General features: G+C 42.2%; 1 protein-coding gene across 4 annotated transcripts in view; it reads right to left on the bottom strand.

Annotated features, from left to right (window-relative positions):
• Positions 1-13553, bottom strand: part of TPPP (tubulin polymerization promoting protein) — a 146608-nt gene that overhangs the window by 106724 nt on the left and 26331 nt on the right. For 2 of the 4 annotated variants that reach the window (XR_012244443.1, XM_073630636.1), the window contains exon 3: positions 10035-10166. The exons of the other annotated variants lie outside the window; for them this stretch is intronic. Coding sequence is in view for 1 of the 2 variants with exons in the window: in XM_073630636.1 (XP_073486737.1) it covers positions 10035-10075 (41 nt within the window). In the remaining variant the exon portion in view is untranslated. The remainder of the gene's footprint in view (positions 1-10034; positions 10167-13553) is intronic. 4 annotated transcript variants of the gene reach the window in all.

The following is a 13553-nucleotide window of genomic DNA, read 5'->3' as shown; positions in this document are numbered from 1 at the left end:
CTCGGCTCAGGTGCCCCCATAGAAAGCCGCTTGCTGTGGGGGCACTTAACAGGAGGGAGGGGCCAGGAGCATTGAAGAAGAACCTGAGAAGAGGACCATCTGGGCTGCTCTGTGCAAATCCACTGCACAGAGCAGGTAAGTATAACATGTTTGTTATTTTTATAAAAAAAAAAAACACAAGACTTTACAATCACTTTCAGGGGGATATAATCACCATGTATAAATACATGAGTGGTCCAAATAGTGAACTTGGTATATAGATATTCACTTTAAGGTCATGACAAAGGAAAAAGGGGGCACTCTTTGTCTGCAGAAAAAAGATTTAACCTTCACACACGGAAAGGCTTCCTCGAAGTAAGGGCTATGAAAATGTGGAATAAACTCCCTCAAAAACTAGCTCTGGCCTGCTGCACAGTAGATTATATTAAAATAGATATATGCATTCCTAAATGCAAAATGTATAACTGGATATAAACATGTACAATTATTAACACCAGAGATTGTTGATTCACATAATATCCGACTACCTTCTGGAGTCAAATTGAACCATGCTTTATAAATTGTTTTTTGCCTTCCTCTGGATCCACTGTAAGTAAAGGATTGTGTATATGGGGGGGTTTATATTTAATAATATTTATTTATCTTTTGGTTGAACTAGATGGAGTTTGTATTTTTTTTAGGCTGACTGTAGGCCACTTTTAGATGTCTAAAAAAGTTAAAATAAAAGGGTACTTTGTTAAATATTATTTATTTTACGATACATCCTCTATCATATAACACATATCTCAGGAAAATATGTAACCAACACATGGCAGTAAATATACAGGGATAAAGACATTAACAAGCTCAGAAATATCAGTCAGCGAGCATAGTGGTATTATGTACACCAATTTATGTAAAACAAAGCTTTGCAACTATGAATTCATTATTCTGAGAAACAAATCTCTGAACAAACAAAACCTCTCTTCTTATAAGTCTTACAATAGGATGAGTTAAGTGATAGAAATGAGTGAAGAGCACATTTGTTTTTGACACTCACCCGTTCAACAATCAAGCCATTATTATGCTCAAACAAATTAGGAAAAAACAAAATAGTTAGTTAATGTATTTTAAGTGTTAGCATTCTTAGACTGTAACAACAATGAAATGTAGAATTATATAGTTTTTTAAAAATTTGTTTGATATATGATCGATCAGTTCAAAAACGAGAAAAAATATATAGCATTCCAATGTAAAAAACAAAAAAAACATTCGATAATAGCAGTATTGCACCTACCACTGTAGATCAATATATCACATTACAATTGATAAGATCATTTGTTTGCTTTTCTAAATAAATAAATAGAATGTAGTCTTTGAACGGTGTATCATATAACCATTGTAAATACCCTGTAATGTTGCAGTAAGACCCCTTTCACACTGAGGCGCTTTACAGGCGCTATAGTATTAAAAATAGCGCCTGCAAAGCGCCTCTCCTGTCACTCCAATGTGAAAGCCCGAGGGCTTTCACACTAGAGTGATGCGCTGGCAGGACATCAAAAAAAGTCCTGCTAGCAGCTTCTTTAAGGAACTTTAGGAGCGGTGAGGGCTTCACAGATGAAAGCGTGCCGAAAAGCGCCACTAAGATGACGGTAAAGCGCCGCTAAAAATATCAGCGCTTTACCGCCGACGCCCGGGCACTGAGTGTGAAAGGGCTCTTAGTAAAGACAGTAAAATTATACCAAATGGAGCATCCAAAATCATGAAATCACTACTGTTCTCCCAAAAGGCCTCTTTCCCTTAGCTTTAAACAAATTTTCTAAATTGTAGTTTTCTTTAACAAGACAAGCACATAAGATTTATATTAAAACCTACAGTGCCTTGAATAAGTATTCATACCCCATGACATTTTGTCATGTTACAACCAAAAAAGTAAACTTATTTTATTGGGATTTAATGTGATAGACCAACACAAAGTGGCACATAATTGTAAAGTGGAAGGAAAATGATAAATGGTTTTCAAACTTTTTGACAAATAAGTGTCAGAAAAGTGTGGCGCGCATTTGTATTCAGCCCCCTTTACTCTGATACCCCCTAACTAAAATCTAGTGGAACAAATTAGCTTCCGAAGTCACCTAATTAGTAAACAGAGTCCACCTGTGTGTAATTTAATCTCAGTATAAATATGACTGTTCTGTGAAGCCCTCAGGAGGTTTTTTACAAAACCTTAGTGAACAAACAGCATCATGAAGGCCAAGGAACACACCAGACAGGTCAGCTATAAAAGGTGTGGAGAAGTTTAAAGCAGGGTTAGGTTATAAAAAAATATCCCAAGCTTTGAACATCTCACGGAGCACAGTTCAATCCATCATTTGAAAATAGAAAAAGTATGGCACAAATGCAAACCTACCAAGACATGGCTGCCCACCTAAACTGAGAGGCCAGGGAAGGAGAGCATTAATCAGAGAAGCAGCCAAGAGGCCCATGGTAACTCTGGAGGAGCTGCAGAGATCCACAGCTCAGGTGGGAGAATCTATCCACAGGACAACTATTAATCGTGCACTCCACAAATCTGGCCTTTATGGAAGAGTGACAAGAAAAAAAGCCATTGTTGAAAGAAAGTCATAAGAAGTCCCATTTGTAGTTTGCGAGAAGCCATGTGGGGGACACAGCAAACATGTGGAAGAAGATGCTCTGGTCAGATGAGACCAAAATTGAACTGCTATGTGTGGCGGAAAACTAATGCCGCGTACACAAGAGCGGACTTTGACCGGACTGGTCCAACGGACCGAGTCCGGCGGATAATTCGACCGTGTGTGGGCTTCATCGGACCTGCAGCGGACTTTTTCGGTCGAAAATCTGACCGACTTTAGATTTGGAACATGTTTCAAATCTTTACGTCGGAACTCCGCCCGACCCAGTTCCTATGGAAAAGTCCGCTCGTCTGTATGCTAGTCTGACGGACAAAAACCGACGCTAGGGCAGCTATTGGCTAATGGCTATCAACTTCCTTATTTTAGTCCGGTCGTATGTCATCACGTACGAATCCATCGGACTTTGGTGTGATTGTGTGTAGGCAAGTCTGTTCATTCGGAAAGTGCGTTGGAAGTCCGTCGAAAGTCCGTTGGATAGTCCGTCGGACCAGTCCGGTTGAAAAGTCCGCTCGTGTGTACGCGGCATAACACTGCACATCACCCTGAACAAACCATTCCCATCGTGAAACATTGTGGTGGCAGTATCATGTGGGGATGCTTTTCTTCAACATGGACTAGCCAATGGCCAGAATAGCCATTAAATGGCCCACCAATGTTCAGAAGATTTCCAGAGATGATCCAGATATTAATCGATACCTAGTTCTACAGATTAAAGTATGATTAGAGATTACTTGGGCATGGTGCTAACAACTCTTTCCCGCAAGAAATAAATTGTTGAAAGATCTACATTAAGTAGCTAGATATTTATGCATTACCAAAGAGCAAGCCCAAAGATATGAGGACAGCCATGCAAAATATACCAAGCTTACAGAGAGCAATTCCTCTTAAAAAGGGAACTTGTCAAAAATTACTCCCCCCCCGTACCGGCCCTGCCTTCATGCACTGCACCAGGGTCTAATGGAAAAGCTTGAGGCGTATCCATCTTACCCAAGTTGGAACCCTACCTACAAACCATTCTTGACTATCAACACAGATGAAATTCATATGGCGGTACAATCCAACAAACATGGCAAAATTAATGTTATATTATATTAAAATATTCTCCCTCATTTTGCCCCGTATATTGAATGACCATTCATTGTTTCCTTAAATCTTGCTGAAGAAAACTCCAATCACCATGCTCCTGGTCTTAAAGGTGCCTCAGATACTCCTCATACAGTATCTCACAAAAGTGAGTACACCCCTCACATTTTTGTTATTTTTCTTAATTATATCTTTTCTTATGACAACACTGTAGAAATGACCCTTTGCTACAATTCTTTTTTTCAGATCCTCAGAGAGTTCTTTGCCATGAGGTGCCATGTTGAACTTCCAGTGACCAATATGAGAGAGTGAGAGCGAGAACACCAAATTTAACACACCTGCTCCCCATTCACACCTGAGAACTTGTGACACTAAACGACACTGGGGAGGGAAAATGGCTAATTGGGCCCAATTTGGACATTTTTACTTAGGGGTGTACTCACTTTTGTTGCCAGCGATTTAGACATTAATGGCTGTGTGTTGAGTTATTTTGAGGGGACAGCAAATTTATACTGTTATACAAGCTGTACATTCACTACTTTACATTGTAGCAAAGTGTCATTTCTTCAGTGTTGTCACATGAAAAGATATAATAAAATATTTACAAAAATGTGAGGGGTGTACTCACTTTTGTGAGATACTGTAAGTGTACAAAATGCATGCTTACCAACAGCATCTATGATATGCACCTTTGATGTCATAGGGTACCACCCTTTTTGCACGTTGTTTTCACAATGTCCCACCTTAAGAATGGGAAACAACCACCAGCTGATCTCCTCAAACATCAATAAGGAGAGATAATAATCCAGGATAATGTGATACCCTTTTATTAAAAGTCAAAATAAGGATTTAAACATATAAATGTGCCACTCATTTAGGCTGGGTTCACACTGTTGCAAATTGGATGCGGGTTTCTCCGTATCCAATTTACATAGCAGGAAATTGTGACTGAGTCTTTATGGAGCCGGTTCACACATCTCCACAGCGGCTCCGATGCAAATTGCACAGGAGTCCTGTGCATCTTTTGGTCCGTTTCAGGTCCGAATTTCTAAATTTCAATTCAGGCTAAAAATATGACCTGAAACGGTGAATGGGGTTGCAACAGACTCAAAAAACGAAAATTACGCCATGTATGGCGGACGCACAGTAGCAATCTTGAGGCTGCACGTCCACCATACATGACATCATTTCCGTTTTTTGATCTTGTTTGAACTTTGTCGTTTTAACTTTCTGGGACGCACACCAGCTCGGACCAAGAGGTGTGCAGGATAATCGAACAGGCTGGTTGTGTTGGTGCTGACTATAGCACCATGAAATGTGAGGGGCACATTTATATTTTTAAATCCTTGTTTTGACTTTTAATAAAATGGTATCACACTATCCTAGATTATTATCTCTCCCGGGGTCTTGTTTGATGTTTGAGGAGATCAGTTGGTGGTTGTTTCCCATATACCATTCTTAAAGGGGTTGTAAACCCTCGTGTTTTTTTTTTTAAATAACAAACATATCATACTTACCTCTACTGTGCAGTTCATTTTGCACAGAGTGGCCCCAATCATCGTCTTCTGGGGTCCCCCCAAAGGTGCCCGCGGCTCCTCCCCGCATCGGTAAGCCCCCTAGGAGAAGTGTTCTCCCTGGGGGTTACTGTGTGGGCACGCTCCCGAGTCCAGCATTTGTGTCCATAGACACAGAATGCTGGACTCGGCCCCGCCCCTGGGTCATTGGATTTGATTGACAGCAGCAGATGCCAATGGCTGTGCTGCTATCAATCTATCCAATCAAGAACCGAGAACCCCAGGCAGAGAGGTAGAGCATGTCGGGAACGAACAGGCTCAGGTGAGTAAAAATGGGGGGCTGGGGGGCTGCTCAGTGACAGAAGTTTTTTCACCTTAATGCATAGGATGCATTAAGGTGAAAAAACATGCGGGTTTACAACCCCTCTAAGGTGGGACATTGTGAAAACAACGTGCAAAAAGGGTGGTACCCTATGACACCAAAAGCGCATATCATAGATGCTGTTGGTAAGCGTGCAGTTTGTACACCTTGTGAGTATCTGAGGCACATTTCGGACCAGGAGCACGGTGATTGGAGTTTTCTTCAGCAAGATTTAGGAAAAAAAAAAGAATTAAAAAAAAAATGTTTTGGCTGTGTAATATTTATTTATAATTTCTTCTAAATAATTTTTTTCTCACCTTTGGACTCAAGTATATGTGGATTGTTTTTTATTCTTTCTTCACATGTAATTAACACATATGTGTTACCGCCTTACTTTTCATTGGTTTGCTTTTGAGAGGTGGTTTATTCACTTTACCACTGGGCACTTAAACCCCCTTCCTAATGAGACCAATTTTCAGCTTTTCGTGCTCTCGCTTTTTGAATGACAATTACTCTTACCCGCAATGGCGGCGGGAGCACCTGACAGCTGATGGAAACATGAATGACAATTACTCAGTCATGCAACACTGTACCCATATGAAATTTTTGTCCTTTTTTCACACAAATAGAGCTTTCTTTTGGTGGTATTTGATCACCTCCTGTTTTTTTTATTTTTTGATGAAAAAAGACCGAAAATTTTGTAAAAATTTTTATTTTTCTTCATTTCGTTATAAAATTTTGCAAATTTGTAATTTGTATTCCTAAATTTTGGCTAAAATGTATACTGCTACATATCTTTGGTAAAAATAACCCAAATCAGTGTAAATTATTTGGTCTGTGTGAAATTTAGAGTACAAGCTATGGTGCCAATCACTGAAAATTGATCACACCTGATGTACTGACGGCCTATCTCATTTCTTGAGACCCTAACAAGCCAGGACAGTACAAATAGCCCCCAAATTACCCCTTTTTAGAAAGTTGACAGCCTAAGGTTGTTAGTAAGATTCATGGTGAGTTTTTGAAGTTGTAATTTTTTCCCACAATTCTTTGCAAAATGAAGATTTTTTTTTCAACAAAATTGTTATATTAATGGGTTATTTCTCTCACACAACATATGTATACCATAAATTACACCCCAGAAGACATTCTGCTACTCCTCCCGAGTATGGCGATACCACATGTGTGAGACTTTTACACAGCCTGGCCACAGAGAGGCCCAACACGCAAGGAGCACCATCAGGTGTTCTAGGGACATAAATTACACATTTCATTTCTTGACTACCTATCACACTCTTAAAGGTTCTGGAGCACCAGGACATTGTATATGCCCAAAAAATGACCCAATTTTGGAAAGTAAACACCCCAACATAAATCTATGAGGCATTATGAGTCTTTTGAACGTGTCATTTTTTTCCCACAAGTTTTTGGAAAATGTGGAAAGAAGATGAATTTTTTTTTTTTGTTTACACAAAGTTGTCCATTTATAAGCTATTTCTAACACATAGCATGCACATAGCAAAAATGACACCCCAAAATACATTCTGCTACTCCTGAGTATGGGGATACCACATGTGTGAGGCTTTTCCACAGCCTGGCCACAGAGAGGCCCAACATACAGGGAGCACCATCAGGGACATACATTTCAAATCTAATTTGACTACCGATTACACTTTTGTGAGGCACTGGATATTAATATTTATAGTTAATTACACCAAATATTGTTGATCCAGGGAATATCTGCCTTCAGGGGATCAGGAAGGGTTTTATTTTTCCCCCGCTAAACCAAATTGGACCATGCTTTATAGGTGTTTTTTTGCCTTTCTCTGAATCAACTGTGAGTACAGGATCCTCTAATTTTTCTGTGTGCTGTATATGAGGTTTTATATTTATTTTTTCTTTTGGTTGATCTAGATGGTCTTTTTTCAACCTAACTATGTAACTATGTAACATTCCCTAATCCTATCTGAAACAAGCTAATGCTCTATTGTCTAATTTTGTATGGGCCAACAATTGTCCTAAACTCAATTGGTAGCATTCTGCGTGTCACCTAGTGAGGCTCCTTGACTGTTATGGTCATGCCCATCTCAAACGCTGCTTCCACCATACCCCTAAGCAGAGCTTACTGGTATGCCTTCTATTCTCCCCCTCATTAAAATCGCATCCCATGGTTGGACCTATGCCAAGGCTTTCATAAAATACAAACAATCCGCCATTAACTCTCCCTTATGCCCAATTATTGGCAACCCAAGATTTAGCATGGGAACTTGCGATATCTTGTTCCAGCCTTTGTACACCAATAAGAAATACTGAGCCCCACACTTCATTCAGTCCGGCCAATGGCCCTCGATAGGAGGCCCCTATGACTCAACCTTCAGAAAGCCCTATAACTGAGGCACCTCCTAACATCCCTACCGCCTCTGGTGTCTTTTTCATGACAGTTAACCCCCCCTTTAATCAACTCTTTTCTGACTCTAGCCTCCTTTGACATTCCCATCTTACCTCTAAGCATATGCTTCTAGACCAAAATAGGAACATTAAGCCCAACTCCTGAAACAAGACTTACAGATGTCTTCACAACAGAACAATGCTCAAAAGATACTGAATTTTTCACTAAAGTCCTCATATTGTACCGATCATCAAGAGACTGATTTTAAAATTTTAACCAAATCATACAGTAGACCTACCGTTCTCCACAATTTTTTTCCTAATATCTCTATTCTTTGCTGGCAGTGTAATACAGATGGGGATACCATTCTCCACATGTTCTGGCTTGGCATGAAACTAAAAACCTTCTGGCAAGACACAAGGACTATCTCACAAAAGTTCACTGGATCCCAGAGGGCCCATTTTCCCTTCTACACAACTCCCACATCCTCATTAAAACCTATCATTGATCCATTCTTTGACACCTCCTCAATGCTGTCAAGGCTTGTATCCCCATGAATTTAAAAGCCCCCTCCCCCTACATAAAGTAGAGGAGATCAGGATGATGGAAGATCTCATCCTCTCCTCTCAAATAAAACTTGATTGATACCACAAAACTTGATTTTACTGGGTCAGTTTCACTCAGAGGAGTGTAAGGGTCTGATGCTCGAAACCTCCTAAATCCAATCGCCTCCCTTAACTGCAGGCCTAGGGGGAACCTGCCACATCCCCCTCAGCCCCCTCCCCACACTCCTTCCTTTCTGTCTCCCTCCACTTCGATTACTATCCTAAGCCTTGCCTCGTTCCCTGTCTTCCCCCATCCCAATACACTTTGACCCTAAACCTGCACTTCATCCCTCCTCCTTCCCATATCTGTAAGCTGAAATTTTCCAATCCCCAAACTTCCTACCCCTACCCATTCGGACAGCACATCTCGGAGTTACTGTACTCTCAATTTTTCCTCCATACAGATTAATTTCCTTGGCATGCTTCCCAGCCTTTTTTCACACATCTATCACCCAGATTTCTCAGAACACTGACTGAGACACAACACTTGAGACAACAGTTTTAGAATACTACAATATCTGTGTCATCTATCAATGTGACTGTCCTGTATGAGGTATCTGTCCTGTATGACCATTTCATATGAATTTCATTTCATATGCTTTGCACTGTACATGCCTCTGAGTTTTCATAAATAGATGTAGCACCCTGATGCTTAGGCAGGGTTGCTCCTAAATTTACCTGCCAGGTATAGTTGCCTTGGCCAATTGCTAGGGATCAATTGATTTCACCCCAAGTCTGGAATTGCTGCACTTCTCTCTTCTGTCGCTGGGTGGCCCATTACCTGGTGACATTAGATAAGATAAGGGCGATGAAAGAACAGATTAGGAGTATATGGGGTGTCTCTGCCAATGGGTAGGGGTTTTCTTGGCCCCTTGGCCTGCTGGGAGAACCTATATATTTGGGTGGAGTCAGGTGATCAGTGTTCTGTGCCATCTTGACGGCTGTCTAGGTGGACATGTGTTGTGCTGCCCGGGCAGCTAGGCTGGAGTTTGGGCCTATCCCGGGAACATCTGGCTGCTAGGCTGTCTGAGGGCCTATCCAGAAGCAGGAGAGCAGCGTAGGGTTGGGATTGCGGCTTGCAGTCTAACCAGAAGTGACGGTTCTGCCGGCCGGAGAACCTGACGTGGTCGGAGGTACAGGGGAAGTTGTCGCCACTGATTAGCCGCCCCGATTGTGCCCTTACATTTCTTGTTGCATACTTTGTAAAGTAGGAATGCTGATGATCCCTCAGCCTTGTATTTTTTGAAGGCCTTCTCCTTTGCTTTTATATGCATTTTTTACGTTGGAGTTAAGCCACCCAGGACTTACTGTATCTCTTTAAAAATTTACTTCCCATGGGATGCACTGGCTTATACCCTGATTTAATATGCTCCGTGTTCTTTGTTCCTACTATTTTATCCCATTTTCCCCTTATGTTTCCTATTTGTGTGATCTATACTGAAACTAATTTACCTGCGATTCCTGTTTCCTAAATTGCCCCCGTATTTCCACATCCATGATCAGGTCTGTATTGTTGGTAATCAGTAGGTCTAGTAACGCTTTGTTTCTTGTTGGCGCATTTACCATCTGACCCATGAAATTGTCCTGCAAGACATTTAGGAAATGGCAAGCTTTAGATGAATGCGCGGTTCCTTCGCCCAGTCTATGTCTGGATAATTAAAATACCCCATTATAATGACACTTCCCATCCTTGCCGCTAATCCAAATTGTGATAGGAGGTCCGCCTCCCCTTCCTCCCTGTGGTTAGGAGGCCTATAGCATATACCCAGTATAACTTACCCTTAGTTTCCTCCTTTTGTAGCTCTACCCATAAGGATTCCACCGCCTCCATGTTTATATTAGTGATTTCGTCTATCACATTTACTTGTACATCATTTTCTATATACAGGCATACCCCTGCCCCTTTTTTACCCTCTCTATCCCTGCGATATAGGGAATAACCTTGAATGGTTGCCAGTCAATCATGAGAGCTGTTGAACCACGTTGTTTCTGAAATTCCTACAAAATCGCAATCCTCCTCATACGACAGTAGCTCTATTTCTCCCATCTTGTCCGCCAGACCCCTGGCATTGGTGAACATGCAATGTAGTTTAGAACGGACGCATACCATCTCCTTATTGGGTGTTCTGAGGTTGCAAATAGGACTTGGGTTTAGGTGCTTTAGTCAACCTACCACTAATGTCCCCAATACTACCCTCTGTAATTTGTTCCGCGCTGACTCTCTACCTCTGGACCCCCCCCTCACCCCCATTGCCTAGTTTAAAAGCCCCTCTAACTTGTCGGCCATCTTCACACCCAGCTAATCTGCACCTTCCCCATTTAGGTGCAGTCCATCCCTGCTAAAGAGCTGGTAACCAACTGAGAAGTGGGCCCAGTTCTCCAGGAACCCAAACCTCTCCTTTCTACACCAGCTCCTCAGCCACTGGTTTACTTCCCTAATCCCCCTCTTCCATTCTGGTGTGGCTTGATGTACTGATAGTATTTCTGAGAATACTAACTTGGAGGTCCTTTTCCTCAATTTAGCTCCTAAGTCCCTAAAATCGTTTTTTAGGACACTCCATCTTCCTCTAACTTTGACATTGGTGCCAACATGCATCATGACAGCCGAGTCTTCCCCAGCCCCTCCCAGTAATCTGCCCACCAGACCCGTGATGTGCCGAACCCGAGCGCCCGGTAGACAACATACAGTTTGGTGTTTCAGGTCTTTGTGACAGATTGCCCTCTCTGTTCTTCTAAGAATTGAGTCCCCTACCACCAGAACCTGTCTGTTTTTCCCTTTCCCTTGGCTTTACTCCCACCCTCACTGGAGGAGTTATTCTCCTGGCAGCTAGGGGCATCTCTCTGCTACAGCAATACTGGTCCCTGACTGGTTTCACCAATGTCACGCAACGAAGCACACTTTTTGGAATGTTCCAGGACTGGCCTACCTGAGAACTTTCCCCTTTCCTGACTGTCACCCATCTACTCTGCTCAGGTGCCTGTCCCTCTTTATCTCCACCGCCTCTGTGCTGGCCAGTGCCTGGTATGATCCCAACTCTCCTTTAGTATGAAGGGACTTCTCAGTATTGACAGTTGCTTCCCTAGATTCAGAACCTGAGCTTCCAGGAAAACAATGTGCTTACATTTTGCACAGCAGTATTCGCCCTCGATCAGATGATCAGGGAAAGCATACATGCCGCAAGATGTACACCGAGTCGCATCTCCACACCTGCCAAGCATCGTACCCACTAATTTAATGGGGATTGGGGATTATACCCTGTCCAAACTAACTAACAACTAGCTTGCTGACACTAATACCCAAGAATACACAGGTACTCGCAGCACAAGTGCGCTCACAGCACCCATGAACTCACAGCACACTAACGATCTACTAACGGACAAAAACAATGGACACTATTCTGTACTCCTACTCTTGGACCTCTCTAATGCATTCTATACGGTTGACCACCCCCTCCTCCTCAAAAAACTCCACGCCTTTGGTCTCTGTGACTGTACTCCTCGCTGGTTTTCTTCCTACTTATCCAACCACTCCTTTAGTGTTACTTACAATTCTACTTCCTCCTCTACTTCCTCCTCTCCCTTTCTCTGTTGGGGTCCCCCAAGGTTCTGTTCTTGGACCTCTCCTATTTTTAATCTACACCTCCTCCCTGGGTCAGCTGATAGCCTCCCATGGCTTCCAAAACCACCTCTACGCTGATGACACACAAATCTATTTCTCTACCCCTCAGCTCACTCCTTCAGTCTCCTCACATATCACTAATTTACTATCAGATATATCAGTCTGGATGTCACACCACTTTCTCAAATTTGATCTATCCAAAACTGAACTTATCATTTTTCCTCCCCCACGTGCCTCTTCCTCTGATCTCTGTCAAATTCGATGGCACAACTATAAGCCCATCCCCGCACGCCAAGGTGTAGTCTTGAACTATCCTTTAAGCCCCATGTCCAATCACTGTCCAAATCATGCTGCCTCAACATCTCAAAAATACACCCCTTTCTAGCCAATGACACAACAAAGCTCTTAATTCACTCCCTGGTCATCTCTTGCCTCGACTACTGCAACTCCCTCCTCATTGGCTTAACTCTACAGTCTACCCCCCCCCCTTCAATCCATCATGAATGCTTCTGCCAGACTCATCCACCTCACCAATCACTCTGTGTCTGCTACTCCTCTCTGTCAAGCCCTCCACTGGCTTCCGCTCACCCAAACGAATTATATTCAAAATACTAACTACTTACAAAGCCATCCACAACTCTGCCCCCAGCTACCTCACTGACCTAGTCTCAAAATACCAACCTAATCATTCTCTTCATTTTTCTCAAGACCTCCTGCTCTCTAGCTCCCTCGTCACCTCTTCAGAGGACTTTTCCAGAGCCTCTCCAATCCTATGGAACTCCTTTCCCCAATCTGTCCGATTATCTCCTACTCCATTAGCTTTTAGACAATCCCTGAAAACCCTCCTCTTCAGAAAAGCCTATCCTACCATCACCTAACAACTGTATTTTCATTTTCTCCATCTGATCAACCCCCACAGCTATTAACCTTTGTTCCACTTGACCCTCCCTTCTAGATTGTAAGCTATAATGAGCAGGGCCCTCTGATCCCGCCTGTATTGAATTGTATTGTAACTGTACTGTTTGCCCCATGTTGTAAAGCGGTGTGCAACTGTTGGCACTATATAAATCCTGTATAATAATAAATAATAGTTCACTTTTATAAAAAAAAACAAAAAAAAAAAAAAATGCAGGTATGGGGCACCTGTAGATAAAAACAAACTGTGCAGCTTTAACCAAAGTCGAATAATGTCCTTGTTATAGGTGTAGTCCATTTACGTATCTCATGAAGCTTGACTGAAAAACTCCCAGGGATTGCATCATCCCATCCTGCCTTGTTGCTCAGACGTTTCTAAAACATGGCCGCTGTTATGTTATGTACACACGATCGGACATTCCGACAAAACCGTGGAT

The sequence above is a fragment of the Aquarana catesbeiana genome, linkage group LG05 (genome assembly GCF_042186555.1).
Source record: "Aquarana catesbeiana isolate 2022-GZ linkage group LG05, ASM4218655v1, whole genome shotgun sequence".
Lineage (NCBI taxonomy): Eukaryota > Metazoa > Chordata > Amphibia > Anura > Ranidae > Aquarana > Aquarana catesbeiana.
Note: the sequence above shows the minus strand (reverse complement) of the source record. Positions and strands in the feature narration are given on the sequence as shown.